The 27,276-nt window shown below is 40.8% G+C and overlaps 3 protein-coding genes and 1 long non-coding RNA gene across 5 annotated transcripts in view; 2 read left to right on the plus strand and 2 right to left on the minus strand.

Moving 5' to 3' along the window:
- LOC145459267 (uncharacterized) overlaps positions 1 to 27,276 on the plus strand; it is a 182,332-nt gene that overhangs the window by 50,702 nt on the left and 104,354 nt on the right. The window lies entirely within an intron of this gene.
- On the minus strand, positions 353 to 2,065 carry LOC145459262 (ribonuclease P protein subunit p14-like). The gene is made up of 3 exons (XM_080337920.1): positions 1,923 to 2,065; positions 1,783 to 1,867; positions 353 to 1,582 (listed from the first exon to the last, which is right to left on the minus strand). The coding sequence occupies exons 1-3, from the start codon at positions 2,063 to 2,065 to the stop codon at positions 1,400 to 1,402; spliced, it is 411 nt and encodes a 136-aa protein (XP_080194046.1). The 3' UTR covers positions 353 to 1,399.
- On the minus strand, positions 2,028 to 10,014 carry LOC145459252 (queuosine-tRNA galactosyltransferase-like). Its single transcript, XM_080337899.1, has 4 exons — positions 9,710 to 10,014; positions 8,702 to 8,853; positions 6,693 to 6,958; positions 2,028 to 2,983 (listed from the first exon to the last, which is right to left on the minus strand). The coding sequence occupies exons 1-4, from the start codon at positions 9,936 to 9,938 to the stop codon at positions 2,587 to 2,589; spliced, it is 1,044 nt and encodes a 347-aa protein (XP_080194025.1). The 5' UTR covers positions 9,939 to 10,014; the 3' UTR covers positions 2,028 to 2,586.
- LOC145459258 (GLIPR1-like protein 1) overlaps positions 16,228 to 27,276 on the plus strand; it is a 60,419-nt gene continuing 49,370 nt past the window's right edge. The window contains exons 1-9 of one of the 2 annotated variants that reach the window (XM_080337914.1): positions 16,418 to 16,591; positions 18,823 to 18,964; positions 19,243 to 19,357; positions 21,165 to 21,277; positions 21,342 to 21,410; positions 21,475 to 21,563; positions 22,182 to 22,349; positions 23,419 to 23,482; positions 23,546 to 24,686. In XM_080337914.1, coding sequence (XP_080194040.1) covers positions 16,522 to 16,591; positions 18,823 to 18,964; positions 19,243 to 19,357; positions 21,165 to 21,277; positions 21,342 to 21,410; positions 21,475 to 21,563; positions 22,182 to 22,349; positions 23,419 to 23,482; positions 23,546 to 23,621 — 906 coding nt within the window. In that variant the 5' untranslated portion in view covers positions 16,418 to 16,521 and the 3' untranslated portion in view covers positions 23,622 to 24,686. Of the gene's footprint in view, positions 16,592 to 18,822; positions 18,965 to 19,242; positions 19,358 to 21,164; positions 21,278 to 21,341; positions 21,411 to 21,474; positions 21,564 to 22,181; positions 22,350 to 23,418; positions 23,483 to 23,545; positions 24,687 to 27,276 lie in introns of those variants that run through there. The other variant, XM_080337915.1, reaches the window with a different exon arrangement.

Raw genomic sequence — 27,276 nt, forward strand, 5'->3', positions numbered from 1 at the left:
GACGCGTTCTCGTTAGAATTGGGATGCAGTATTTTCCTCTGCGCGTCACATCTGCACTACAGTCTTGTCCATGTTCCCTCCAAGCTGCGCGCATAGAAAAATTGAGTGGCATGTATCTATACTGCTCTTGCGAGCTGTTAAGTATTGATTCAGTAGAAACTGCTTGCATTTCGACTTGAATGTGGACACTGGACATGGTAGGCGACTGTCAGATAGCCGTCGAGATACTGTTCCACAGGGCATTGGTCTGTTCCGGCATACATGAAAGAGCCAGTGTTTGCATGAAATTCGTCCGAATCATATGGTAATTGGACGGCAAGGACACGAGTGTGTTGCAGGCCTACTAGTGCGCTTTTCATTCCGAGGTGAGAGTCTTTATTTTCATCCAACCAAAATACATAACAACAGACGGCAATGATGGTGGTACAGAAAATATGCATGCACAGTATTCGGTATCAGATAGGAATGATCGATATGACCTTGAGGGTCAAATAGTCTGATCACACCCGCATCAAACAGGTACACTTGACTTTAAACAGTCTGGCTGTAAAAAATGTTAGTTAAAAAAAGGGAAATAAAAATGAAACGATGGTAGCAAATGATCAATGAAGCAATGTCTGGGCGAGGTAGGGCAACAGTGTTAATATAACTGAGGTAGTCGTTGAAGTTTGTAGGGCAGTGGAACTGACACAGAAACAGAAACTTGACAATTTGTAGCTTCGTCATATCTTCTGCCTAGAACACCAAATAAGACTTGTTACGTACACGCTGCTCCAACTTCGCCTAGGCCAAGGTAGGTGTCTGATCTTATAAAGACTACTTCAAGTTGTCTTTTCATTGTATCGCAGTTTTGAAACGATGAAAATAATAATAAAACTGATTGAGGACGAGTGGAATTTGAGCCCGCCGACGTTCGGCACAGTTCTGCATGAAGCTGTTTTGCTTCTCCTCCAGTCTGCCGATTCACTACAGGCACAGGGTGATCTCTGGACATCGTCCTATCCTTTCATTGTATCGCAATATTGTGACAACAATGAACGCATGTCATCTCAACTACTGTGCTTGACTCAGTAACAATTCAAATGTAGGCCAATGTGGGCGCTTGATTAAAAGACAACGCTTTCCGGCACCCTCCCATCTTTTCATTATATCGCAATCTTCTGGTGTATTGACTTCATAAAATTTTTGATAAAATGATGATGGAAAAACAAAACAGGACTTTTTATTGTCAGAGATACTGTAGCAATATCCCCATTCCACAACCATCAGCAGGTAAAAGGCAAACCAACGCCCGTGTCACGAGTCATGACGCCACATTAGGCCGCCTGCTAACATTCAGCAAGAACTGCTAGCCATCGCCAATATTCCGACCATGAAAACTTGCTCCACAACACAGGCTTCACTCATTGGTCTGGCAAGCTTTAATGCTGGCGATCCGAAAAGCGCAATAGTCATCTCCAATCCTGTTCGCCAGCGTGAGCGCGCTCCACAATTTAACGAGACCATCGCCAGAGATTTCTATATCGCCCTTCTGTTCTTTTCGATCAAACGCGATCAGGGTTGGTTCGTAGGCTGTTCCTGCCTAAAATAATAACATAGAAGTCCCGCGTCAATGCTATGTAGCGGCCAGGCATGGACCACAATCACATGTCCACGAAATGGAAAATTTTCAGCTGCAGAAGAATACACTTCTAGGAAACCAGAAACTAAATTAGAATTCAAATGGAAGTATAGAAACATTTCACAAATTAGATTAGAATTTTCTAGTTGTCAATGTCTGACCTGTCCGTGCAGTTCACGTAAGCACTTGAAAATCGCAATTTCAACATCTGTGGAGTACACCTTCTTTTCCGCCGACGAGAATAGTCTACAAAGCACCGAGATAAAAGGCTTCCTGGCATACCCAAAACGACAATACTTACATCCGAAACGTTATCACATATTTCTTGACTTTTCTTCTGACGATATCTTGAAAGATGTTTTTTGGAACTTCCTGCATTTGGCAACCACCGCTACGATTTACTATCCTGGGTTTAATAAGTGCAATTTGGTTAAATACAACCATAGTTTGAAATTAAATTAGAATTACTGAATTCGCAAAGTTCGAAATTGAATGAAATTTCTAATTTAGAATGAGCTTAAACAAATATAAAGTTCAGTTCATATCAAATCAGTTCATTCTGATATGTCTGTACACAATGCTTAGTAGTTTTGCACTATAGTACAATTTCCCTGTAGCATTTTCAAGAAGATCAGAAATTAGATTACAATAAAAATGAAAGCATGGAAAACCTTTGGCTTTTAATTAGTCAGTCCAATTAGAGAAGTAGAATTATCTAGTTGGCCAAGTCTGTTCACAAAAGTGTCATCCTAATTATAGAAGCTAGTCACGTATCGACATTGGACATCAAAAATTTCAAAACAGAATTACCATGACAAACACGCACATTTCATAATTCCAATACCAATCAGCACTATAATGAAAATGATTTCAGCATGAATGTTCGTAAAATAATGATGTTCATCTTTCAAAAAAAATGTCAGGTTTTGCATTATATGGAAACACTAGTCTAGCGATGTTATTCGCTAATTAAAATGGAAAAAATCAATTCCTTCTTTTAAATCCAGCGATTTTAGGTTTTCTTCAAACTTTCCCCCGGTTAAATCCAGTTTCATGCATATAACGAAGGGTTTCTCGGCTTTCGTAAAATGTACGATGGGTATTCTCGGCTTCACCTTCAACGGAGAATTTTCGAAAGTGTAAAATCCCTTTTCAATCTTTTTCGGATCGACGTCACAAAATGCGGTCACTTTATTCCTGTTTTTATCTTCGAGGTCACGGTAGAATTTCCGTCCTTGTTTGCCGGCGTTCCATATCGTGAAATGATCCCACGTTTTCAATACTCTCTCTTGCAGCGCTGCCAAGCGCAAGTTCCAGATGGTTTGCTCGGAAACCGAGGCCGTGGTGGCTTCAGGGTGATGACTGAAATTTATTTACAAACTAAGTTTAAGGGAATCATCCAGGGTTGTAATGACTCTAGACGTGATATATTGGTGACTCGACTTGACTGCAGATTTTTTTTTAATGCGTTAATGACTCGACTTGAGTCAATTTTGGTATTGACTCTACTTGTAATCGAGTCATTGTGCTTTACTCGAACCAAGTCATATGACTGCAGACTAGGACAGCCAAGACAAATGTTTCATTGTAACTTCAAAGAATAGTAAAGTTACCACACTATTGGTATTTCGTCTATCAGTCCTGATACTAGGAAATAGGGCCAGAAACTGTTAGGACTGAGGAAAATCGCGACTTCATGAACACGAGCTATCTTATATAACTCGAGCAGAGTTGAAAAAGGGGGGTTGAACCGGATTGACTCGATCTCGACCCACTACTAGCTGTCTTGGACTCGACTCGGTGGTGAATTGAAAATGACTCAACTTGACTCGAGTCAAAACGACAAAAGTGAGATTGACTTGTGACTTGGTTACAACCAGGGCCGGACAAAATCGAGTACCCAAGTGATTTGATTCTGAATCTCGTATTATGCTTTGAGTCGAGTCGAGTATCACTCATTATGACGTCACAACAAAATATAATATGTCAAAGTTCAAATATGCACCTTTTGTGCTGCCGCAAAGAATATAATGCATGTTATCCATCACAGATACTTTTGGTACGTCTTCGACCCTACCGATTCCATTGCACTTGGTGACAATGTTATGGGAGGATCATGACTTCGTAAATGTTTTTCCAGTAATGGTCGTAGCTTTGTACTATATGTTTCATGCCATATAATGGCTACGGTACATGATTTTGCCATTTTGCCATTTTAGTGGTTCCCAAAGTGGGCGCCAGCGCCCCCCTGGGGGCGTTCGCGAGCGTGAAGGGGGCACTGGCCACGAAATGGGCGATTGGGGGGCGCTGGCTCTAAAAGTGGGGCGGTAGGTGGGCGCTGAGAGAAAATGGGGCGGTGTAGGTTTAGAAGACAACTGCTACGTAGTGTTGAAACTATTGATAAATAAAGCAGCTAAATTCGCAGTAAAAATGCGGAATCGATTCAGCCAGTGCAATTTAGGTCGTCCGTCTATCTATTCGGCTGTACCGGAAAAGTCCATTGTTACTTCACAATGTTGAACCTGCCCATCAATGGACTAATTTAACAGACGGCAGTATCCCTGAAAAGCGTGGTTCAGTATGTGTTGTGAGAATTTCAGCAGGTATTGCTCACTGCAAGGTGTGATGGCATTACAGAAACTGCCTTGCGTGATTTTACTTTGTCTCAAACGATCGTGGATTTAACACAGTGCGGCGACCGTGGCCTTCAACACAGCGTTTCTGGTTGCGAGAAACGATATCGCTTCCACTTGACGGGCATATTTTCCAAAATTTATGAGTAGAATATATCCGTTCTTAGTTATGATGAACCTGATAAAGGTTAAAATGGCACTGTTCGGATTCAATGATAAGCCCGTGATATTTCACCGTAATTTGATGGAGAAACATAAGGCAATCAACTCAGAAAATTGCACGAGGAGATTGTGATTTGATTCCAATAAGAAATTCCTCTGCGGATATTCAATCCATTCTGTGAAGTTTACGAGCATGAAATGATTGGGGAGCTGATTACATTGCAGTGTAGAACAAGTTTGAGTTCAACCCAAAGTTCAGTATCTCCAATCACTCGTTCTGGATACACAATTGAATCAAATAGCAATACTCTCACTGTAGTCGGTTAGAGTTTTTCGTCATTACCCTTCCCCGCTCATATTTCATAGAACGTGTTTTAAGTGCCGTGATAAGGTGATAAGGCCCACAGCAGAAATCGACTTGACAGTACGGGACGTGAACCCTGGATATTTTAGAATAAGATTGTTCTTATCACGACTCAAACCCAATATGTCGAGGATGATGATAATAATAATAATACAAGAGCTTCATCCGTCTCATTATAAGCTGTAATAAATGCAGAAAAACTTTCGTTTTATCATTTAGACGTGGTGTAAGGGGGGTGTCGGGGGCGCTGGCACTTTATTCGTTGTCCAGGGGGGCGGTAGCTAAAAAAAGTTTGGGAGACACTGGCCTAGCCTAATAATGATCCATGAATATTCACGGCTGCTTTTTCCATTTCCGAGACAAGCTTTTGAAATACTTCAGCCACATACTAAATTTTGAGATTTAGGTTTGAAAATTTTCTACCTACAATCAGATTCACAGATCTTACACTGTCAATATTATTTCAAAGAAGACATCTCGATCGATATTCACTCAACATGGCAGAAAAAATGCTTTTCAATCCTCTACAAGTTGCTGACGATTACCCAGAGGTGGTCAGTAACGAAGTACTTCTACTTTTTGGAAGTACTCAAGTAGTTTACATCTACTTCTGGTACTTACTCAAGTAGATCTGATTTTCTCTACTTCTACTTCTACTTCGTAATATTTTGTGATCTACTTACTTACTTTTCGCTATTTTCAGTTTGTCAAGTAGAAGTAGTTTAATCCCTAATACGAAAGATAGCCTGAGGAATTACGGGGCTGTTTTCACCGAGTACCAACATTTCATATTGATAAAAGTCAAGTAAAGCCCAGAAATTTTGTTGCGTTTCGCGCACAATAGCTATGGAGTGACAAATATGTTTCACGAAAGTATCAGTGAATATAATTTAGGTACCGGATTGCTTGGTTCCGCTCACACCGCATTGTCGCCCATATCAAATATTTCATCACAGTAAATATGACCCACCATAACGTTTGAAACTACCGATTCGGAATCTATCAATTACCTATCATATCGTAATCTAGCAGCCCATGACATGTCCTGCTAATCTGGAAAATCCGGATTTTTTTAACGTTACACCTGTTTTAGCAGAGCACCTTTGAAGCTTTATGGACAAAAAATGTGAAATATATTTTACGCTTCTTAGAAGTGGCATTTGTATTTCACTTTCAATTCCGAGTATCATACTTTGAGTTCTAATTACTTTCAGTTCTTTTGTCTGCAGAACATACATGTTGAAGCATGAAAGCAAGTGTAGTAATGCCTCTATTTTCCGAAAATAAAGCTACCCTAAATGTAAATTTTATGATCCACAATATTTGTTATTAACGTATACTAATCGCGCAAAGTGTTGAAACCGTATCCGATACAACTTCTCCGTATTGCTCTCGCCTAAACTTGGGGCCTTACAATATGGGGGAGGGCGCAATGTCATGATATTCTCTAAAACGGGGTCTTCTAGTAAACAAAGGGTTAGTATCGCATTTCCATATCAATACTATAATTTGCATCCCATGATGCGAAAGAATGCTTATTCTGTCGAAAATTGATACCTCTCAGGATGCATCAATACGAATCTCTGCACCTTCCGTATAGCTCAATTTGCAGCTTTTGACAGTCCATGCGAACGAATTAAGACTGTTTTCAAAACTACTCACTTACTTGAGTAGATTAAAAGTCAGTAAATTCTACTTCTACTTCAAGTAGTTTTAGGTGGCTTATGAAAGAAGTACTTCTACTTCTACTTGAGTAGATTTTTTCGTCGCTACTTCTACTTCTACTTGAGTAGCGTTCTTGACTACTTTGACCACCTCTGCGATTACCCCATCATTCAATTGTATATTGAAGTTCCGTACCTCCAAGAGTATCAAGAATTGCAGCATATTGGATAAAAGTTTATGAACCCACCGGTACATTAACAACACCTCATCCACTCTCAACAATTTCCCTCCAAGTTTCAGGTGTTGTAGGAAAAAGATGTAGTCCTCCGGGGTCCCCTTTCCGGCTTCACAGAAACCCCCAACGGCATGAAAAACGGATTTGTGGCAAAACCACGTTGGCATAACCACTGTCGGTCCGTTCGATGTGTAGATTTGAGTGTAGAGCTGCTCTTGAGAAGTGTTGTTGATCCATTTGGTGTAACGTACGGTGGATCCTTCCGGTTCACGTCTTACCTGTGGAGACAACATTTCAGGTTATCACTATGAAACTACTTCTATTCAAATTTGTTATGTCTGTGCAGTGTGCATTCACGTTAGTATCGTTTGCCAAACATTTATATAGGACTAGCGATGGCGACTACTACAGATTATTATATCTTGGTGTACCGTATCTGCTTTGCATTTATGCCGTGTTTTCTACGCTCTCTGGATAGTAGGGATGTTTAAAAATAGCTTTTTTCAAATTTTGTTTCAATTTCAGATTTAGCCTAAAAAAACGCTGCTCACCAAATTTGGCTCAATTCTATCATGTAGAAGCATTGCTATAAGCCAGTGGTTCTCCACCTTTTTTAGACACGCCCCCCCCCCATTTTTGATAGTGAAAAATTTCGCGCCCCCCCCCCCGCCCCTTATCGTCATATCACAAAATCCACCCGGGATGCTAGCAACCGCAACAGATTGTTTGAGGGCATGGAAGGTTATGAGTGTTGATGAGAGAATTATGGGCACTTCTTCGTTATTCCCCACACATCGAAAAAATGATCCCCATGACACCAATAAATGTTTCCCCATGAACATAAACAGAAAAATTTATAAACGTCAAAATGAATTGTTTTTCGCGTTGGGGTGGGATAGACGGATATTAGGGTTGAGGAGAGGGGAGATATTAGGGTTGGGGGAGAGGGGGATATTAGGGTTACGTGAGGGGGATATTAGGGTTGAGGAGAGGGGAGATATTAGGGTTGGGGGAGAGGGGGATGTTAGGGTTAGGGTTATGATTAGGGTTAGGGGAGGTGGGATATTAGGGTTAGGGGAGGTGGAATATTAGGGTTAGGGGAGGTGGGATATTAGGGTTAGGGGAGGTGGGATATTAGGGTTAGGGGAGGTGGGATATTAGGGTTAGGTTAGGGTTATGATTAGGGTTAGGGGAGGTGGGATATCATGTCCCTAACCCTCTTCTCCAACCCTAATATCACCCCTCTCCCCAACCCTAACATCCCCCTCTCTCCAACCCTAATATCCCACCTCCCCTAACCCTAATATTCCACCTCCCCTAACCCTAATATCCCACCTCCCCTAACCCTAATCATAACCCTAACCCTAACATCCCCCTCTCCCCCAACCCTAATATCTCCCCTCTCCTCAACCCTAATATCCGTCTATCCCACCCCAACGCGAAAAACAATTCATTTTGACGTCTATAAAATTTCACATGTTCATGGGAATCATTTATTGGTTTCATGGTGATCACTTCTGGATGTGTGGGGAATAACGAAGAAGTGCCGAATTATGAATATGAATTGGGTCTGTATGTAGAGAAACACGCGTGAACAGGAGGTAAATTACGCCAAGCGTGAAAATTTTTTTCAGTTGACCGCTTCTTCGTGCCCCCTTTCAATGCTTTCACGCCCCCCAGGTTGAGAACCACTGCTATAAGCGAAAAAAGTCTTGGATTTATTCAACAAAATTTAAAAAAAATTCAAATCTTACTGGCTAGCCTACCCCATCCAATTATTAGGTCGCCTAGAAAAACGACGCATGTAAAATTTGGCTCAATTCTAACCAGTAGCAGCGAAGTTGTTGCAGTAGAAAATATTGGATTTGAAAAACTATCATATACAGTGAGCAATTATTTTCATCAGTCATCGTGAATTTTTTCAAATGCAAAATTGTCATGTTCTTGTGAATAAGAAAGTATACTAGACCCAGTCATACTCTGATAGTTTAATTGGCAACAAGCTGGAGTAAATTCCGTACCTTACTACCGATCAGAGTATTTTCATCCAGTTCCAAGGCAGCATTAAGCTGAAGTTCAATTCTCCTTGGCTCCATCACGTCGTCAGCGTCAAGAAAACAGAGGTAATCACCACAACTTGCCTTGACAGCTGCATTCTTTGCGAATCCACAACCTGAAATGATCTGACATACCGGGGAGCTATCAATGGGTAGGGGGGTCCCAGTCATAGGCCTACTTGTACAAACTAATGGATTTTCAAAATACCGGAATGCCTACGCAACTGGAACTAATGACCTACAAAAATTCAGAACTAACTAGATTCGATTCCGAAGCACCTAATATAAATTAGCCTACTAAAGGATGGGGTTTCAAGTGTAAAATGCAGGATGTCTCGACCCGACGACCCCCTGGATACGCCACAGTTAATAGGTATATGACTCTAAGCTAGCAATGGCTGCAAAAACATTACACTTATACACGAGTTATACCGGAGGCATTGCACAAATTCGCATGACCGGAGACTGTTAGCAAGTAGCAACAGTCTTTTTATCTGTTTGAATAAACCTGTCATCGTTTCCAACTCCAAAACTTGTATTCTAGGCCCAGTCTAGGTAGTATAATGAAAACTGTGAAGTTTCGTCTAAAATCATAACCATTTGAGTAGGTTGTGCAATAAGACAAACCTAATTGAGTACTTAGACAAGGTAGAAGTACTTCTTTACTGACCATTTCTGGTTAAGAGTGAGACAAATGAGTATTAATAGTATCTTAGTATGAATGCGAGGGACTCGTTCCACACAAGCAGGGTTGCATAAAACGAGTTGAACATGACTTAAACTTGAGAATGAACGGTAATAAAAAGTAGGACGTGGACTCGCGCCTGAACAGTGAACACTACGACTCGAACTCGATCCCTGACTCGGACTTGACTCGGTGACGAATTGAACCCTGTGACCTCATTACAACCCTGGATCACCAAAATGCCGTATTCTTTCAGATTCTGTCAAATTCAAATTGTATCACCATACCTCGAGGTGATTCTTTTCCCCCTCCGGTAATAATCGTATGGATTCCACGAGCTCGAAGAGTTTCAGCCCATCGTTTTATGATTGTCATCGACTGATCGGTAGATGCGTCGTTATATACGCAAAGTTCGATGGATTCGCGACATGTCTGTTTAGAGAGTGACTCCATACACTCGTCCAACCACTTTTCACCATTATGAACTGGGAGTATCACGGAAACCTTCACAGCCATAAAACTACACAAGTCCCAACGGCCAACGCGTGTACCAGACCCCCCAACTGCGACGCGCAGCCGCACGTTTTTCTATGATAATAACAAATGCTGCATATCGACAGCTAGCGGTTGTAGCATAGCAATTCACAACGTAGCTACGCTGTAAATTGCTATGGTTGTAGTACAACGTATTAATTAGGCACGTATGCTAATTAATTACGTCCGCAAGTAAAGGCATTGCTGCCTTGGACTATAAAGACACTATATCGCATTGCCGCGATTGGATTACATTCTACTTCAATCAACAATAACGAACGACGTACACCCAGACGTCGAACGAACAATTTTAGTGACTGACGGAACCCTACGCACGTAACACCCAGTACTTGCCCGGTCGACCGTAAATTGCTATGGTTGTAGTATCGACATGTTCCCTTACATTTGCACAGATTTGATTGGGCTCAGTAGACCACACAAAACTGCGAACATAGAACCGTGCAAATGCGGTAAAAGTAGTAGTCGCTGGAACTCAAGTAGATGTAGAAGTACCTTCGTAAATTTATACTATTACCAAGTTTGTTGTATCTTGTATGAGTTTAATATTCGTGGTCGACCTCTAAAGGACTTTTGCACCACATCCATAATAAGAGTATGATGTCTCGTTTTGTATTATATATCTCGACCAGTGTAACGACCTATTCTACCAGAGTAAGTGAAAAAGTAAATATTCTAGGACTATGATAAACTGTCAAGTAGAAATTAAATTAAAAGTAGGCTAAAATCATTTATTTAACTAATCATTGCAAGTAGACAATACACCTATATGGGCAGTAGAGTGCCGGGCGGATCGACAATCTCTCCGTGTTATGGAAATGTACGTGATCTGGTCTGAAAAACTCTGATAATAATCATTTATCAGGGATATCTTGAAACTCCTTCTAGATATCCCTGTTATTTATACTCACATGATAGTATTGAATATATTCATTGAAACAATGCAAACAGGAAATGAAAAACTCAAACTTCAAGCCCAATCAACAATCTGAAGTAAATATGCCAACTTGGACTTAGCATGTGGTTTCACTTCAACTATTGATTTGGGGTGTAAGAGGGTATAATGATCCGGCTTCGAACCGGCTCCGGCTGGATATCCAATCCGGCTCCGGTCCATGCCCATTGCCCAGTAGGGCTGTTCAAAAATAAATTTTTTCCGGATTCGTGCCATTCACTGATTAAATTGTCAGGTTACACAGAGAAACGCTGCACACCAAATTTGGTTCAGTTCCAACCAGGGATATCTAGATATCTCTGATTCTAACAAGTATAAGCCTCCGCGGATCCAATTAAAATATTTATAATTTATTGGCAAAAATTTAAAAAAAATTAAAATTTTTCTGTCAACCCCATGAAATTGTTGGGTTGTCTTCAAAGACGATGCAAAACAAATTTGACTTAATTCCAACTAGTAGAAGCGGAGTTATTTGAGTTTTTCGTTGATAATTTTCGAATTATCCTTGATTGGTGGATACTGGATAATTGACAGAAAAAATTGAATTTTTTTTTAAATTTTTCCATATGAATTAAAAATTTTAATTGGATCTGCGGATGCTTATACTTGTTAGAATTGAACCAAATTTGGTGTGCAGCATTTTTAAGGGTAACCTGACAATTTAGTTAGTGATTGGCTGGAATCCGAAAAATAAAGTTAATTTTGAACAGCCCTAATGCCCAGCTCTATAGGCAGGGTTGCCATCGACATAGAGTCAAAAATAAGGACAGTCGAAAAATTAGATTAGCACGAAAAAACGTTTTTGAACATACTTTGCATTTTTATGAGCCGTGGCATATTCGCTAGAAACAATCTGCTCCAGCAACTCCTTGTTATTAGAAAGTGCTTCATGGATCTCACGAGAGCTCAGGTCTAGATTTACCTTTACTCAGGACCGAAACAGCACTTCGTTAACCCCCCTTCCTAAATAAGCGTTGGCGTAAGTGCAATATAATTTAGAAAAATTTATCAATGATTAACAGCTTACTGCTTTTAACCAATGTATCGATTGCACTACGCCTTTGCTCACTACGCAATAAATGCTGCCTTTTCCACAGCTTGATCGTATTCTGCTGTAGACCAAACAGCAGGAACCGAGTACTACTGTTTACTGCTAAAATGACGTCCGCCGTGGTAGCTTGGTACAGACGAAACCACTCACGGGCACGGCCCGAGCTATCTCACCACTTAGAAGTCAAATTTTATGGCGTGAACGTCACGAGAGTTCCTTTCCTTTATGATGTCATAAAATCTCGACGCACAAGCAGAAATTATGGATATTATGCAACACAAATACCAGAGGGAAAAGATCAAAGTTCTGCAGTGGTTGGAAATAAGAAAAAATAAGGACGCAAGTCGAAAATAAGGACATTTCTTAGAAATAAGGACAGTTGCGTTTTCTAAGACGTGACCCTTCAAAATAAGGACAAATCTTAGAAATAAGGACGGTATGGCAACCCTGTCTATAGGTATAGGCTAAGTCGATATGTCAGATCGTGGTCCAGTAGTCTCGAGCTTCGACGACTAGTATTTATTCAGTGGTGTGTAGGCCTGCGACTCGATGATTGTCGGCCAAATGCTGTTTCACAGTCGGGGCTCGTCAAATCGCTTTGCTTTCGTATATATAGTTTCCAAACTATGACGCTGATGCTTATATTTGATGATCGATATGCATAGCATCATTTTATGTCCCCCACTCACAATTCATAATCTGCAGCATTAAAGGGCAAGCCTACGGGAATATGCTCAAGTAGGATGCATCACAAACCATAAGAATATACAAAGCGCTTGAGAAAACATCGAGTTACCCGACACTTGAGAAATCACCGATTCAAAACTACTAATGGTGAGCGAATATTTGAGAATCACTAAAGTAGCCTATTAAGTAGCCAGGATCAGCCGAGTTAAGTCACAAAATGATAGTTGAGATCTTTTTCGCTATTGCCCTAGGATATAGCATATTAGAACAAGGCTCCATCTGACAAAGCTTCGTTGAGTGCTTTGACGAATAAATTCACTTTCGCATTAATTTTCCTTTCTCGGAAATATCCTCGAGCCGCATGTCATTGACAAGTGAAATAGTCTATCTAGCATTCCATTTATACGTGGTGATGTAATATTAGAATCTTTAGTGATTATTAATGTTTTCCTGCGGCTCCAAGGAGACTTTGGGAATTCACTTATCATATCTTCACCCGCAGTTACGCATTAACTTAAGTGGTTACGTTTTCAGACTACTTCTACTTTTACATATGAATGAAATTGTCATGGCGAAATGGCTTCTACGTCACGGTAGATCTGGTCTACTTTGGCCATTTTGCGTACATTCTGCGCGAAGATGAATACTGCAATTTCACTGGTCACGTGACGCTTACGTAGGCTAATTCTAAATGTATGCAAGCCTGAGTCACAATATATAATTTTTGAAACTACATCGTTATGTATTTGAAATTGCCACTTCTTGTTATTGAGTAGGAATTTTCGGCGTTATTTCTAATTATTAGGGATGGTGTGAACGTGAGGTTCACGTTCGCGTTCTGTGTGTGAACCTCGGAAATTTAGAGGTTCGCGTTCACAACAGAACCTTGGTAGGTTCTACACTGTGAACCTTTTTATATATAACACAATTTTCACTTCATTACAACATCTTTGGTTCATCTTTATTGCATTTTAACTGCGGGCCACTCTATGCATGGCGCTGGCAGCATTAAAAATCAACACTAAACGAGAACGTACCTTGACAATCTCAAATGTTTTACGTGCTTTGTTACAAAAGTTTGCTCGACATATCCAGGTTTCCGTTTGTGAATATTTTGTGACTCTCTGTTGTGAGTTTGACCCGCAATCAAAAACATCACGTGCAAAATACGTAGTCAGCGAATGATGCTTATTCAACCAATCAATGAAATTGATATCGTTTTCTGATGAAAAAAATCTAGCAGGCGTACGGGGTCAAGCTCGACTTCGTATCTTTACTGCATCATTAAAACCAAATCCGTGCGATTGAGGTGTTGGCCACTGCTGTATAGTGTATAACTTGTTAATGGGGTAATATTTGTAGCAAGTATAGAAACCTGTTTTACACTCAGCTCAATATCAATGTAGCGATACTCAGACGCCGAATACATTGTCCGGTCTGGTCTCGATCGTTAAGGCGTAAGTTCATGTTCCCTGGTAAATCCTCGTCGAAATTGTTGGCAAAGCGACGGAAAGACTGATTTTATGAGATTATTATATCCTTTAATTGCCTCAGTTGATACATTTAGGGCGAAGATAATAAAGTCGGATTAGCAATAAAGTCGATTAGCGCGTTCGTCAGGATTTATCAACCCAGGATTAAGGAAACCGGTTGATCGCGGCGCATAAAGTTAGTGTTAATCCCATGATTGAACAAACTGGAACAACTATAGATTTCTAGTTATCTATAGAAACTGCGTACCATTCCTACGTCTAATTATTCCCGATATTGACCGTGCCGATTGTCTCCTAGGCTTGGCTTCACTAAACAATCAACGAATCATGTAGGCCTACCCCCCATTGCAAAGCGATATCCGTTTCTTAGCTGTACCGTACGAATTGGACACGACTTTCATTTCGCGATGATGATAATTCTACCTATATCGTCATTAGCAGGCTGCTGTTTCATTATGGAGATTGTGGAATCTCTAGTTTCATTCACCAACTAGCAGCCTATATACAACGCATTTTCGCATTATGATGCAACAGACTTGATTGAAAACTCGGGACACAGCGACTAACCATCGCGCGTAACCCTCTCCAACTTCATGCGTCGCGATTAGCACTTTAGCAGTATTTAATCACACGATTAGCATTCTCCCGGATCAGCAAACTTTATTATCTCCGCCCTCAGCGACGTTTAAAACACCAATAGTCCAATATGTACTTCGGCATTGTGGCATTATGTGGCCCGAGTCGTCGCTAGGTATCGTGTACACAGCACCGTAACTGCCGCACCCCAAACCCCCCAATTGGGGGGGGGCCCGAGCTCGAAGGGGGCCCAAAATTATTTCGTGAATTAGCATAAATCATAGAGTATTTTTTGAAAATTTATGCAATTTTTTCAAAATTTTTCGCGCTGCGCGCGATTTCATGTAGCCGTTTCTCTATATTATAGGGTATTGGGCCATTACCGCGCCACGACCAATCATGACATACAATCAAGTTTTAGGCCATATAACATGCGACTCCAAGAAGTGTGCCAGAACGATCGGCAGCGAGAAAAGCTTGGCCGATAAGGTCTATGCCCTTATGCAGACCGAAGACTTCGTTATATAGGCTATACAAAATGCATATAGGTTTAATTGTCCATAGGCGCCTAAATGACTGGCACCGAATGTTCCTGTCTTTGCAATCTGAACCTCACAAGACAAACACCATCCCGCTGGGAAAAATTTTATTCCAGTGAAGAAATACCAATTTGAAATCGTGTGCGTCTCTTAGTTTAGAAGAATACGTTTGGGCGATTCTATATTTTTTGATATAGCAGACTGGAAGTCACGAAATAACATCATGTAACGAAGTCATATCAACGGGTCCGTACGCCCGAAGATGTTTAATCATTATTTACTGGCCCTCCCGTTTTCAAGACACTTCACTCAGCTCTACCGGTAAATCTAATTGCGTGAGTAGAGAGGACAATAAATTGATAGCATAATATATATGCAATCGCCGATCTGATTGACCGATTTTATCATAAATTATCGAAAATTTTCGCGCTTCGCGCTGGCTCTATAACCCTATGGGGGGCCCAAGACCAAAGTTTTGGGGGGGGCCTGACGAAGTGCTGTTACGGCCCTGCGTGTACATTAATATAGGCTATCACTTCATTGAGTGATAGGGTTGGAATTAGCAATATGACGTCACGTGACGTCATGAGGTTCACGTTCGTGTTCACACAGAACCTTTCAAAAAGGTTCGCGTTCACACGAACCTGAACCTTTCAGAGGTTCACACCATCCCTACTAATTATACTCCACTAACAGCACTGACTACCTTGGCCACCTCAGCGTTATAGTTACCTAATGCAATTTATATCGCAAACACAAAAACGCTCTCAAGTCACAGATAACAATTCAGCGTGACAGGTCAACACATATAATATATCACATGTTATTATCCCTTTCGACGTTATGGATCATATCGCGAATCAGGTCTACAACAATGAACCGATATAATAAATATACTGTTCACGAAGGCACCACGTCAAGGGTAATCTATAGTTACAACCAGCTCTTAAGTTGTAGAAATGGATGTAGGGATATTCGCCCCGATTTGTGGAGGTGTGCGATTACAATATAGCCTAGTTTGAAATATCGTTTCAAAAGAGCTTTGGTTTGAGGAGTTCCCGTGTTATTACGATTACCAGGCATAACTTTTTCTTTACGCGTGAATAAGCTACCACTGTACGCATAAATATCACACACAATGGGGCCAACGTATCAGTATATTTGTGCCATATCAGTGGGTCGAGGTAGCCAGCTTTATCGATCAGATCAGGATTGAAATATTTCTACGATTGTAGATTTCTATAAAATGATCGATTGCTGTCTCGCGATGAGAATAAGTGTGATTTTTTCCCTATGCATTCTGACAAGACTTGCAGGTAATGTGCATTTGTCATCTGGGCATTATTGATAACTATGTTTTCGTACATTTCACATCTCTGAAACGAGGGTAATGGCACATTGTTGCTTAATTAGGCATGTATACAATACATATGTAGGCCATTGTGTACATTCAGTATCAATCATTTTATATCAAGCCGTTGCGTTTCTACTTTCTGTAAATCTCATAGCTTTACTTCTGCTCGGGGTGAAGCAAGATGTATCTTCATGATTCATTTCCATCAAGCAATTAGAGGATCATGTGGTGTCCTATATCATAGCTAGGGTGAAGCATATACCAAATATTTTGCCTCGCATAAGAGCAAACGCCCCCAGAAATAGAACCGATTCACATTATTCATAACACGTCTAGCAAATTACAAATGTGACATTGCTTAAATTGTAATGCTATTTTCTTCTTTCATAACCGTACTTGATATATCACCGACACACAAAATATCCAGCACTACAGGGATTGATTCTATAAACCAGTGGTCGGGAACCTATGGCTCGCGAGCCATATATGGCTCTTTTGGGCATAAGATATGGCTCATTTCGAAATTTTTGTTTTTGCTCTTAATTTATCAAAATTGCAGCAACTTGTGTCTTCAGCTCCACCAGTATAATTATTCTTGTGGTTGTATAAACAGCTCTTTGAGAGGTTAACCAGTTACGTATTCATGGTTTTGGGCTAGGACCCCCTTTTCAAAATCCTTAAATTGGAGCTGCTGTATCGCCGGCGACCAATATCACTCCGGATTTCGATATACCCGCCACGAAATCATGGATTACACGATACGTTGATTGATCAAAGAGACTACAGGAGACGTTGGCGGCGCCTGCATCTCGATGCAGTTTTCAAATGCACATTTTCTTCCTGATCTACGGCGAGAAGTGAACTGTCGTGGGTGGAAGTGACATTCACAATTACAAATTCAAATTAGAAACAACGCCATAGCTATCCACGTTGTTGATTGATAACGTAGCTTTGTAGTCGCCGTTAAAATATAGGCGCGTGACACAACGTTATGTTACCGCCGAATACTTTGAGAATTGAGAAATCGAATCGGAATCAGTGCGACAATTACATTCGATTAATATCAGTTATTATAAATTCTAAGATATTTACGACGAATTGCGCTATCACAGGTAAGGCATGGCGCTGCAGTGCCTCAAAACTGCCTTACCTCTCCTTTCGCGCTTTATTTTCGAACAGTTTGGTAGTAAAAATGTTCAAAATCTAGTAGACAGGTGAGGCGCTGCCTCACTTGCCTCCCCTGACCCCACGTCACAGACACATCACACATTACAGTGGGTATGTATACTGCTGTATAGTGACCATGTATGGCTCCACCTACGTATGTCATCATGGGTCCTCGCATCAAGACGAACCTACGATCTCCTATAACCGACAAAAGTCTCAAATTTTGTATGAACAACAATTATCAACCAGATTACAAAGCCATCAGGAATTACACGCAACACCAAAATATGCATTAACTGTATAAAGCGTGTAAAAGTATATTCATACTTTTTGTAATGTTCGTGCATTTACGTTCGGTGTCGTACAGCTCTTTCTTTCTATAGGATTAGTAATTACAGCCAATCATTATTTCCTCGTGTGTCATGCTTGTATTTATACCCTGTGTTCTGTTGTCTCGTGGTCTTTTCATTTAACTGAACTCTGGATCGTGTCGCCTGTCTTAAAGTTATTCTGCTGTTAATATATACTGATTTCATATTGCAACCTCGTCGTATTGAGTTATTGTTCAAACAAGATCAAGAACATAACACTTTTACTGTTGTCTACGTCTGTTGGAATTCTAAATGTTATTTGACTTGAGCTTCGAAAAATATCACAGGCCACTCAGTGCAATACGATTAAAAATATATAACTTGCAAAAGATCTATATGTAACTCAAGTTTGGTATATAGGCTACTCGTTACTCAAATAAGACGATCAGCATGATTAGTACGAGTTTTTACCGAGGAAATAATAGTTGCAAACGACGAATCCCATGTAGTGATTTCGAATTTGTGCTACCATGACGTCACGATCTTTCAATTGAGACGTAATAGTTGATTGACATGTATGGCTCTGTGGGAGTTAAAATGAAAAATATAGGGTCAATATGGCTCTTCAGACGAAAAAGGTTCCCGACCACTACTATAAACTATAAATAATAATAATCTATCTCATTATTTAACGCGAATTACGATTGACTTCCAGCGGGACAAACGGTGGAAACGGAGTACCACCCAGATGAAGCACTGAATCTCCACAACCTATATCGAAGTAGACAAGGGGCAGCTAACATGAAGATGATGGTATGGGACCAAGAATTAGCCGAAGAGGCTGCTGCATATGCCTCGTAAGAATCCATACTATCACAATAAAAGCTTACCGAATCGAACATTAGGCCTACATTCTACAAGCTCGTAACATAGAACTATATATCGGGAGGGCAAGTTATAGGTGTATATAGCTGTCCAAGTGTACAATGTTACGTTGGTGTCTGCGGCACAAGGTAAATCATCTGTATAGGCCACAATAGTTATTCGAAGAGACTCTGGTATAGAACTTCAGTATACAATTGAAAAAGACAAAAATCGTACCAATATATTTATTGTCACCTCTTATACTATTCAGGAATTGTGTTTTTGGGCACGACAGTAATCGCGGAAACGTGGGGGAGAACTTGTACGCTACTAGCGGTTCGCTTGTGAACGCTACAGAAAAAGGAATCGAGGCTTGGTATAAAGAGGTAAGCTTATCATACAGGTAAAACGCAATTCCATTTATTCGTTTACTTACACCAGGGCCACTCAACTTGCAGCCCACGGCCCGAGTGCGGAACCTTTCAGTGTTTAAAACGGACCTTATCTGTCTCCGTATTTACTCGATTCTTTAGCAAGACCAAATCCATCATTATTATATTATACAATGCTTGACTCCATTTGCAGTTGCAAGTCAGTATTTATAAACATGAGCTTTTTAAAGAATAGATTTCGCATGTATATGACCTCTCGCCATTGTTGCTTAATCGCACTGTCGGAATGTAACGAAGTTTGTTTTACAGTCTCCGTATCTTCCACATGTACGAGTACATGCTACATGTACAATGTACATAAATCGGTCATCATGTTATGGATAATGGGGAAACAGCGTCGATCACGCCATACATACATCCGCGCATTCCCGAAAACCAGCCGATAGATCCTTACTTCTTAAGGCTAGTACGTCTCGACTGTTGTATCATGAAACCCGGAAGGTGTTAGTTCGACAGTGTGCGACTGTGCGAATGTGCGTGCGTGAGGCTCGCACGATATGCAATATACCCTACCCTCGGATATTTTAATTGCTGTTTTGAAAACTTGGACGTGTTATGAACGCTTCCACGATAAATGGAAATTCAGGCATGCGTATCTCGTGCTTTCACATGTTACCTAATTTTACCCGATTTTAGATAACGGCATTCACTAGTATACGACTGGTTAACTAAATAGTGTCACAGACGGACGAACAACGATCGACCCAATTATTACGCTGTACGCTCTTCAAATCCCCAATATTTTAAATACAATTTTCTCAATTTCCCCACAATTTATTTTCGCGTAAGACAAACGTTCATGATGCATGATTCGTCGACATTTTTCATTCTATACATCGAGTTATCGCGTCGCATACGATGAAAATTCAGCTATACAGGCATGCAAGTGGTTGCACATGAACATCGATTTGTGCGGAATGAATTTCGTGCTGTGATGCGCCGCATAGTTCATATATTGTTCGACAGGACTTCAATTGTAGCCAAGACCGTAACTGCCGCACCCAAACCCCCAATTGGGGGTAGGAAGCGAGTTCGAAAGGGGGACCAAAATTATTTCGTGAATTAGCATAAATTATGGAGTATTTATTCATATTTTATTCAATTTTTTCAAAAAATTTTGAAGTTGCCAAATATCCGTTTTATTGGGTACACTTCCCCAAGAAAAAATTCGCATGAGTTTTCGAATTGGGCATTTCAGCGTTGGCTATTACCGCGTCACGACGCACCAAGACACATGAAGTTTTAGGCTATATGTAAGATGTAACAATGCTACTCGGAGAAGTGTGCCAGAACGATCGGCAGCGAGAGAACCTTGGCTGAAAAGGACTGCCCATAGGCTGACCGAAAACTTCGATATACAAACAAATGCACCTATAACTTGTCCGAAGCGAGTTGTACAGTTTCGTACAACACTCGCATCATTGTGAGTAGACCGTGCTATCATGCAGAAAATATGTCGCAAACTTCTCAATCAATATAAAATGCCATGTTTTATTTCTGTTATTAATGGACAAGCGTCCAACTTCTTGAATTTTGGAATCGAGAAATAGAAGTCGAATACATTGGCGGACCGGCAGGAAACTTGCCACTGACCGACGGTTAAGAATCAATGAACTATTTCATGAGAGTTATAACAGATCTAAGCACATTTTAAACTTTTGTTCCTGAACCCTTGCTAAAAAGTTGAGTAGCCCTGACTTACACGAACCGAATAATATTTATTCACGCTGGTAACGTTTAGTACAAGAATTATGATACTGCATTGTTCCAATGTTCGGGAGGAGTCTGCGGACATTTCACTCAAATCATCTGGGCTACTTCGGAACGTCTGGGATGCGCTGCCGTGTACTGTCCGTGAGTATCATGAATCTCCAAGTGTTGAATCGATGATTTTCAATCGCTTATTAAATGTGTTCAGATCCGGCATTCCGAATTTCTCTAATAAAGGTACTATTGTGATATGTCGCTACGGCCCTCCTGGAAATTGGTAGGAAATAGGTCTGCATGTTCTAGATAACGTAGCATCGTGATATCATCGTGTGTGCTTTTAGGCGCGGGCAAGACCCGTTCATACGTGGTTCTGAATGCTCGCAATGTGCCGCTGGATGGGAGAATTGCGTCGACGGACTGTGTGCTACAGGTATCCTATATGTTACAGTCGATTTTAATAAGATGCAATGCATCGTACTGTTATATTTTTATAACCCCTCGCACTTTGAGGAATGAATTTGTGTTCGTAGTATATACAATGGAGTTTTGCTTTTTAAAAACGTATAATTGTATTAACTTTACAACGGTCAATGCGATTTCGGAAAGAAAGAGAGAGAGTGTATTAGGTTTAAAACATTGAATGCAATGCATCCATTGTGACGCATGAGTAGCCTCCATATGACGTATTAATGATATATAGTCGATAAATTGCAGGGTGAGCGGAAAAGGTTCCTTTCGCCCACTTAACCACTCCAATTGGATGTACAGTAGATATATTCGGAGGTATTGAGTATAGAAGTACTTCAGCTTGTAGGCATACTCAAGTGTAGTTGAGGTTTTGCCAATACTGGCACTATTTCCCCAAGAAGTATATAGCTATGTAAATCGGGAGGATCCGCCAGTTCCAAAAGCGAAATTCTCTAGTGTAGTGCGAGCAACGCCGTTAACAGATTTCCGTCATCACGTCAACGAGTTGCATTCTAAAGTTTGCTATTATAACTTACTGATAAATCGATTATAATACCATCATCGTACAATTCTATTTTAGACGATATGGTCAAAGAGTCATCTACAACTGAGGTGCCTACTACTATCCCAACCTCTACTGATCCAGACACCACCTCTACTCCCTCTACGTCAAGCCCCACAACAACTTTGTCCACGGCGCATTCTTCTGGTTCAACGACGACGACCCAAGAACCGACGACCGTTACTGGTAAGCAGACTTGGACAATTAGATAATATCCTCGTTGTTTAATTAGACTAAATAGAGCAGACGTTCACAACCGGGGGTCCGCGAAACCTCTGAATTTGGAACATGGTTGATAGCCTCAATTTATTTTATTTTTTAAATTAAGGAAATCACTCAGCAGTTTTGCCTTATTACTGCTAAAATGTGATGACTGACATCAACAGAACAACTGCGCAAACTCATTTTAATTGCCAAATTGCCTAATGATACAAACATTTCAGTTTCGAGATGTTTTGTTGTGGTTTGTGGAAATCAGAGTAGTAGGCTAATACAACCAGAGTGAATTCGAAATGTTTGCTAAATCCATTTTCTCGTATGATACAGATAACCGCTATTCCAGAATAACTTCACGATGAGCTGCTAGATAGAAATGACTGGGCTAGACGTGATATGTTCATTCAAAAAGTCGCTTCTCAACTTTGGTGCCATACATGTTGCGATCCTACCGAAAGCTGTCGTCGGAAGCGTTACTCTGTTATTATTACATTCGCGATCACCTATCTTTGTGGAAATGGATTTTCTACATTCGTTCACACCAATTCGAAGTTGCGAATTTTCAAGACGCGAACGCGTATTTCAGGAAATGCAGCTGCAAGATTTGCTCTGAACTAATAAAAGCCCACCCAATTTCCACACAAGTATAGTATGATGTTATTTTCAAGAAAAGCCTTTTGTTGTTGTTTATCAGTAGGCTATACAGTTAATAGCTGCACAAGTCAGATGACAGTTGCACAATAATTTGAACTAGAACTTGAGTGTGTTAGAGGGGGTCCGCGGAGGTCCGTGACGGTCCAAATGGATCCGAGAAGAACAGCCACTAAATGCTCTTTAAATTCTCTCATTTTAATTCTAATCAATTTTTGGGTTTCCTGGAAAATGCTACAGGAGAACTGTATAGCGCAAAACGAGCCAAGCTTGGTTTTCAGACATTTGCCATTTTTTTGCTTACGAGAATGAGCTCTGTTTTGATATGAATCGAGCCTGATTCTTGTAACATTTCTTCCTTGTTTCTTCCAACTCTGCTTACATGCAGGTGATCCGAGCGAGCCCAATCCCAACTCCTGTGGATGCAGCGCGGAGTACAGAGAAGAGCTTAGGTATCGAAGCGTGTAGAAACAATACCGATATGTAACTATATCATATGCCTGCTTGTCATTCAGAAACTACAGAGAACTCGTAAAAGAATGGAAGCAAAAATACGAGGAATGGAAGCAAAAATCAGCTTGTAACAATTGAAGTCGCGTCAATCATCTTATTGGATTATGTAGCGCGTCTCAATTCATTTCCCACCGATCGACGTTTAATGTGTATATATTCAGTTTATACTTTATTTTATTCGACAATAATCCTCTGATGTATAGCCAAACATAATGAGAAATTTTGACGAATCATGCATCATTAACGTTGGTGTTATGTGACAGCACGTTGCCGAGGAAATATTAGCAATAGTAATTGAAATATTGGAACTTGAACGAGGCGTTATTTGTATCGTAAAAAGCTTGAGAACCCCTGGTGTGGACGTTTGTAAAATCGAATCATATATCTCTCGAGTTCCAAGCTTAACAGCCGCATTTTGATAGGTTATGCAAGCAGGAAATCAGTGATTCGAAAGAAATCGACATGACTGGACAGATTCATAGGTATATTGTCCGAAAAATGATCCACTTAAATTCAACAGAAAACGAAATGAGCTTGAAATGGTGGTAATGAACCAAGACAATGAACACTATTGCCAGGTTAGGATAGCAACGACAATCGAAATGTAGCATGTCGTAGTATCAACATTACATTCAGCATTCGTGACCATGCATGTTAGGCGTTTGCCGGATTTCAATCCGGACAGAAGTTTGCCGTGCGGCATGAAGCTGCCCGTGCCCACCGCGCATACTTTTAGATACATCAACGAATATTTTAGCAGAATAACAATAATAATAGCTCGCATGTGTTGCTCGCGATTATTGCCAGTTATACACATTACGACGCATTCGCACCGACTGGCCGAGTTACGCAATTCATCGTACGGAGACAAAAAAAGCTCAAAAATAAAAGACCCGAGAAAGAAAAAGAGCAAGAAATAGCTTCTAATAAAAAAAGGACCGACGAAGAAAAAAATAACACCAAAGAAAACTGTGACAGTGTGACATCGGACACTAGGTCGAGGTGGATGACAATTCAAGAGACCCCAACTGGTTGGTCGTTCGGCATCCCCCTATCTGTTCATAACATCGCATTGCGTGTCTTGTATATCGCATTGTACATTGTGCGTGTGTCTTGGGCAGATGAAAATGTAATCTGTCGATTGATTGATTGATTGATTGATATAGCTGTTAGCTCAGGGTTGCTGTGATGTATGGCTCGCCGCGAAGTCCAGCCTGGCTGCGGTATATCCGCTACTTCACACAACCCAAAGCGTGTTGAAGTCGTATGATTACTAAAATACAGCAGTTCTTGGCACGGAACACAATAATCCATATAATAAGCAAAGCAGATAGCTCACAGTTAGCCTTAATACTTAGATACTTGGACTAACAAAAAAAAGCAGAACCAAAATGTCACAACTCCTGCCCATACAAAAGGACGAAAACAAACTGTGCTTAAATAACGAACGCCCCCTAAAAGACCGGGTTGCAGTACTGGCACTGGACGCTTACAATGTTAACAATGGTGAGGTCGTGTGGACAATGTGATATTCAACTTGAATGAGAAGTAGCCTAATCGGTTGGCGTCACGCGTCAGTCGAGCGCTGATTGTCTGATGTCCGTCCGTGACACACAGTTAACCAGTCGTATCATAGAAGTTGAGGACTGCATATGTAGTTGCTAATGCCATAATTCATGCCGAAATATTGGAGGTTCATCAAGGATCCTCGTCGCCATCTAATCCGCCTATATACGCTTATAAGCGTTGTCTTACACAAGGCTAGTACTAAAGTGGGCCGTACTACATGATGTAATACGAATATTGACCGATGTAGTTCGAAAAGCCACGTATACTAAAGCTACAACTACGAATTTCCGGTCCTCAAATGTCACATTTATGCCTAGGTTAGAAATATCAAAGCACGACATATGAACGCGAGATGCGCCCTTCATCGTGCTCGCGTTCGTAAGATGTCAAAGCCTTCCAAAACCAGCAATTTAATGATCCAAGGGTATTATGTATCGAGTGAATCTCACGCAACTATAGTGTCGCTATCGGTCAAAGTAATCTCCAGTTTCATGGTGTAAACGGCCAGACGTACGAGACGTGTGAACAAAACATTGTAATTGGCCGACTCTTCAAGAATTTATCGGCTTTCAGGACTGCACGGATAGATATATGACGTGAGCGATGCGGTTTCGCCTTTATCCACAGCCGGATGGGCGATGATCATAGAAAAATCATTAAAATGATGGTTCCTAATCGTGTCCTTCGAACGTTAATGATCACTAGGGCAAGTTTCTGTTGCAGTAAAAAGACGCATTTATAATAATTTTAAAATTATTTGGGTATGAGATACTCGGAAGGTTCCGTTGTATAAACAACAGTTTAAGAATTGTAGGGTGTGTCTGTCTGCTTGTTTCGTTTCTTTCTTCAATATTCAATGGATAATGTACACATTTTTATGTTCTTTACGTTTGAAACCTACATAACAGCATTTCACTGTCAGCTCCAGCAGAGCTGTCAGATTCGATGATTTCCCAGTTGAAGGAGGGCCTGGAGGTGGAGAAACCGCCGCAAATTTCATTTCAATTATAGGCTAAGATACAAAGTTCACATCGAGTGAAAATGACTAGCGGGCCGCAGGTTGGACATCCTTGTCTTAGGCTGGCATCTTACCAGATATTAAAGTTATTGCTTCGTCTTAACGTATAAACACACAGTATAACTAACTAAGCTATCTCAACCTCGAGAGACTATAGACCAGTGGTTCTCAACCTTTTTTGACACGCGCCCCCCTTGGAGATGGTCAAGAAAATCGCGCCCCCCTGACCCCCTTTGCATTTATCGTCATGTCAAAAAGAGCACATCATCTGATACAGAGGTGGGCAACGTTTTTGATAATCATGGCCGCATTTCGATTGCTTATGTAGCGTAAGGCCGCATTCTAGGGCATAGCCACAATGAACGATCTGGACGCAAAATTCCTATGGTAAACTGTCCATATCCATTCCCGGTGAACTCTGGACTGTTCTACTTTTCACAATGGCCTATTGTACGCACCGAAATCGCGAGTGGCAATGTTATGAATAGTTGCCGGGAAGTGCATATTGTCGCGCGGAGCGCGAAAATTTCAGGGCCGCGAACGAATTGTTATTTCTTGCCAATTCCCATTCCGGCTCATATCAAGAAGGGCGCTACTGCATTAAAATCGAAAAATGAAGTCTTGTTGAATTGCGCGGAGGGCGAAGAAAATTTCAAGAATAATTAAAATCTCTCGAAAATGCGGGAGTGAATTCGTATGTGCAATTTGCATGTCTACGGCCGCCAACACATACTAATTGAGTTAGGCGTCGACGGCCGCTCAAATTCCCTTCTACGGCCGCAGGCTGCCCACCCCTGATCTAATAGTATACATAAGGTATATCTTACGCCAATTTTGAATCTGCATTCCAGTTGTTGAGTCTTTTACATTGCTGACAAATTTCTCCAAACTTGTTTGAAAATAACAAAAAAACATCGAACAAGGACATCCGTCAATTAATTTCAAGGTAGGTCACCCTGAGACTAATCCTGATGCTGGTAGTGAGTACAGAGAGCAAGGCGTCGTTCTGTCCTGCCAGGCTAAATTTGATCAGTTTTGGAAATTAATTAAATTGTGTTGATTTATAGCCTAATTAAGGGCGAAACCGGGCAACCTATGTTGCATCTAAGTCTGTCTTAGGCAGTGCAGTTCGCAAGCTACTAACAA

Source organism: Botryllus schlosseri, chromosome 16, assembly GCF_051294905.1.
Source record: "Botryllus schlosseri isolate E-star chromosome 16, Bs_hap1, whole genome shotgun sequence".
Lineage (NCBI taxonomy): Eukaryota > Metazoa > Chordata > Ascidiacea > Stolidobranchia > Styelidae > Botryllus > Botryllus schlosseri.

Bases quoted from the DNA above. Each gene is read 5' to 3' on its own strand.
- LOC145459262 (XM_080337920.1), bottom strand. From the start codon at position 2,065: ATGGTTGTATTTAACCAAATTGCACTTATTAAACCCAGGATAGTAAAT. The intron at 1,868-1,922 runs GTAAGTATTGTC...GGTGCTTTGTAG, and splicing joins TATGTGATAACGTTTCGGAT to ACTATTCTCGTCGGCGGAAA. The intron at 1,583-1,782 runs GTCAGACATTGA...TTATTATTTTAG, and splicing joins TACGTGAACTGCACGGACAG to GCAGGAACAGCCTACGAACC.
- LOC145459252 (XM_080337899.1), bottom strand. From the start codon at position 9,938: ATGGCTGTGAAGGTTTCCGTGATACTCCCAGTTCATAATGGTGAAAAG. The intron at 8,854-9,709 runs GTATGGTGATAC...AGATCATTTCAG, and splicing joins GGGAAAAGAATCACCTCGAG to GTTGTGGATTCGCAAAGAAT. The intron at 2,984-6,692 runs GTGGGTTCATAA...AATAAATTTCAG, and splicing joins GAGGTGTTGTTAATGTACCG to TCATCACCCTGAAGCCACCA.